Source organism: Aureococcus anophagefferens, assembly GCF_000186865.1.
Source record: "Aureococcus anophagefferens unplaced genomic scaffold AURANscaffold_728, whole genome shotgun sequence".
Classification (NCBI taxonomy): Eukaryota; class Pelagophyceae; order Pelagomonadales; family Pelagomonadaceae; genus Aureococcus; species Aureococcus anophagefferens.
The window spans coordinates 420-3444 of record NW_008706045.1 but is presented as its reverse complement, the minus strand read 5'-3'; the positions used below and the strand labels follow the sequence as shown (position 1 = coordinate 3444).

Below are 3025 nucleotides of genomic sequence, written 5' to 3'. Positions count from 1 at the left end.
CGCCTCCGCGGCCGCGTCGAGCTATTGTCGGACATGGACCTATTACAACGGTCACACATAGTCTTTCTACATTCATAACATCTATTACCCAAAAAAATCAACGAAGTCGTTGTGTGCTCGTTGACGCCCGCGCTGGTCTCCGTGGCGGCGGCTTCGCAAAAACTGATGTATCAACGTCGCCGGAGCGCGCGTCGGCGACGCGTGCCCGCGGTCCTAGGACTGGTACCGTTGTAATCGGGGCGCAGGGGGGTGTCGGGGGGATGGCCGGCGACGGCGGCGCGCCCGACGCGTACCGGGGGGCCCGGCGCCGCGGTCGACGATGGCGCTCGGCACCGTGGGCGCGTTCGTGTCGAAGAAGGCGCGGCCCTCGATGAACCAGGCCTCGCGGCCGCACTCGACATCGCCCGCGCAGCGCGACGGCGCGTGGACGCCGGGGCGGAGGAACGGCAGCGACCGCGCGTCGAGGGCCGCGCGGAGCTTCGCGGCGCGCCGGCCGGGCGCGGCGCAGTAGGCGCCCGCGCGGGCTCGAAGCGCCAAACGGGCAGACTCGCGCGCCCAGACCCCTACCCCCGGCGAAGGCGTCGGCAACGTACCAATGAATCGCTTGACATGGAGTCGTAGTGGAGATTTTGCGCCTACGACCGCCGCGAGGCTTAAACTGCGATGTTCCGCGCCGAAAGGGCCGACTCCCCGCCCCCAGACCTTGCCATACCCCCCGCGCGACCCGCCACGCCCCCCTCTGAGGGTGACAACCGTCGAAAAGGGGCCCGTCGAGCGCCTAGAATCGGCGAAGCGAGCTCGATACGTGGGGGGGTCGGTTCGTCGCGGCGCGTCCGTGCCGCCCCCTCCCCGCATGGCCTCGACCATCGTGAACGCCCGGCGGGGGAAGCGGTCCCGGCGCCGGGGGCCCGCGGTCGTTCGTCGCCGAAGAAAGTCGTCTTCGATCCGCGAGCCGTCGGCCCCGCCCCGCGTTCCGACGACCACCCGTCTTTCCGCTCGACGACGAGGTCGCTCGCTCCGGAGACGAAGTCCCGATCGCGTCGATTCCCCCGCAGATTCAACCATGCGCCTCATCCGCGCGATCGCCTTCGCCACGGCGGCGGCGGCGGGGCGCGTCACGCTGGACACGTCGAACACGCTAGACATGTCGAACACGTCATGGTGGCGCCTCGCGCTGGCGGCGCCGGCGATCTCGCCCGACTTTGCCCTCGTGTCGAAGCACGTCTGCGAGCGCGGATCGACCTTCGTCCCACCGAACCCCCTTTTTGCCAAGTATTTCCCGCCCCTCAGAGAAAGCATCATGTCACGTATTCATGTCAGAAGAAACGGCGGATTCGACGAGAACAGAGTCGATTGCGGAACCGACGGCCTCGGCCACGTCGGACGCTGCGTCGTCGGGATGATCGCCACCCGCCGCGGGGCGCCGGGCGCGCGCTACTTCCAGGAGTACGTGGCCGACAGTGGCGCCTACCTGCGCGACGTCGACGGCCTCGGCGACGGCTTCGCGCCGTCGCTCTACTGCCACCAACGAGATTGGCTCAACGCGAATAAATGGGTTCCTTCAAGTTGCGAACGAATACGCGGCGAGCAAAATTGCGCGGCAAAAACGACGTGCGCTTGGAAGGAAAAGACGAACGAGTGCGTGGGGAAGTCGCAGTGTACAGAATGCCGGCGCTGGTCCACGGGCGACGCGCTGTTCCGGGACCACTTCGAGTGCTTCCTCGCGCCGCCGCTCGACGAGTGGTTCGGCTTCGACGCGCTCCCGCCGGCGGGTGGGAGGCGCGCGGTCGCCAAGGCCTACGCGGCCGTCGACCGCGACGCCTTGGTCGACTGCGGCGCGGCCGACGGCGAGCTCCGCGTCGTCGTCCACGTGCGCCTCGGCGACCTGATCCACCCCGACCTGTCCGGCGAAATGTACGCGAACGCCTCCGCCGAGGTGACCCGCCTCGAGATGAGGAGCGAGGGCGGGCACCTGCGGAACGCGCTCCGCGTCGTCGCGGCGTTGCGAGCGCGGCTCCCGGGGCGCCGCGTCCACACGCTCATCCTGAGCGACTCGCCGCCGGAGACCGTCGCCGCGACCCTCGAGGGTTTCGACGTCGGGATCGTGCGGCGCGCGGCGCGACGGCGCGTCGCACCTCGTCGACGGCCGCACGGTCGGCCTCGAAAACGACTTCGACGTGAGTTTCCACGGCGCGGGCCACCCGCTCGTCGCGCTCCACTGCATGGCGGCCGCGGACCTGCTCCTCGGGCCCGAGAAGTGCCACGGGGACCCCTGGCTGGACGTTCCGAAAACAGGCCATCCGAAAACAGGCCATCCGAAAACAGGCCATCCGAAAACAGGCCATCCGAAAACAGGCCATCCGAAAACAGGCCATCCGAAAACAGGCCATCCGAAAACAGGCCATCCGAAAACAGGCCATCCGAAAACAGGCCATCCGAAAACAGGCCATCGTCGCCTGGGACGACTCGTCACGGGGAGCGGGCCGAATGCGACTATCGAGCGGTGCAGCAGCATGGTCTTGTTCGCGCGCGAGCTGTCGCTGCGGGGCGTATTCCGCGGACTTCCGGTGGAGCCGCTCGACGCGACGGCCGTCGACGCCGGCGTCGAGGAGTTGCTGGGAAGCGGATTTCCCGTGGAGCCGCTCGACGCGACGGCCGTCGACGCCGGCGTCGAGCAGTTGGTGGGAAGCGGATTTCCCGTGGAGCCGCTCGACGCGACGGCCGTCGACGCCGGCGACGCGCTCCTCGGCAGCGGCGCGCCGGAGCTGTCGCGCGGGCCTCAGCTATCGTCGCAAGGCGACGAGATGCTCGGAATCCTCTGCGCGCTCCGCGAGGCCCCGAGGGAAAAGTCACCACCCCACCCAAGCGGCCTCTACTCGCAGATCAACCAGGCGACGCAGCTCGCCTTCGACGTGGCGACGAAGGGCAAGCGCCTGGACAAGTTGTTTTCGTCGAGCCCTGTCCATAATCCGCCCCACGTCCACGCGGCCGACGACTACGGCCGCGGCTGCGGCCGCAAGAAAAA

General features: G+C 68.5%; 1 protein-coding gene across 1 annotated transcript; it reads left to right on the top strand.

Annotated features, from left to right (window-relative positions):
* Positions 1 to 2285: 2285 nt before the first annotated feature.
* AURANDRAFT_9655 (hypothetical protein) lies at positions 2286 to 2462 on the top strand (the record flags this gene model as incomplete). Its single annotated transcript, XM_009044705.1, has 1 exon — positions 2286 to 2462. A coding segment is annotated over one exon (177 nt), but the record flags the coding sequence as incomplete, so codon positions are not given.
* Between the last annotated feature and the right edge of the window lie 563 nt (positions 2463 to 3025).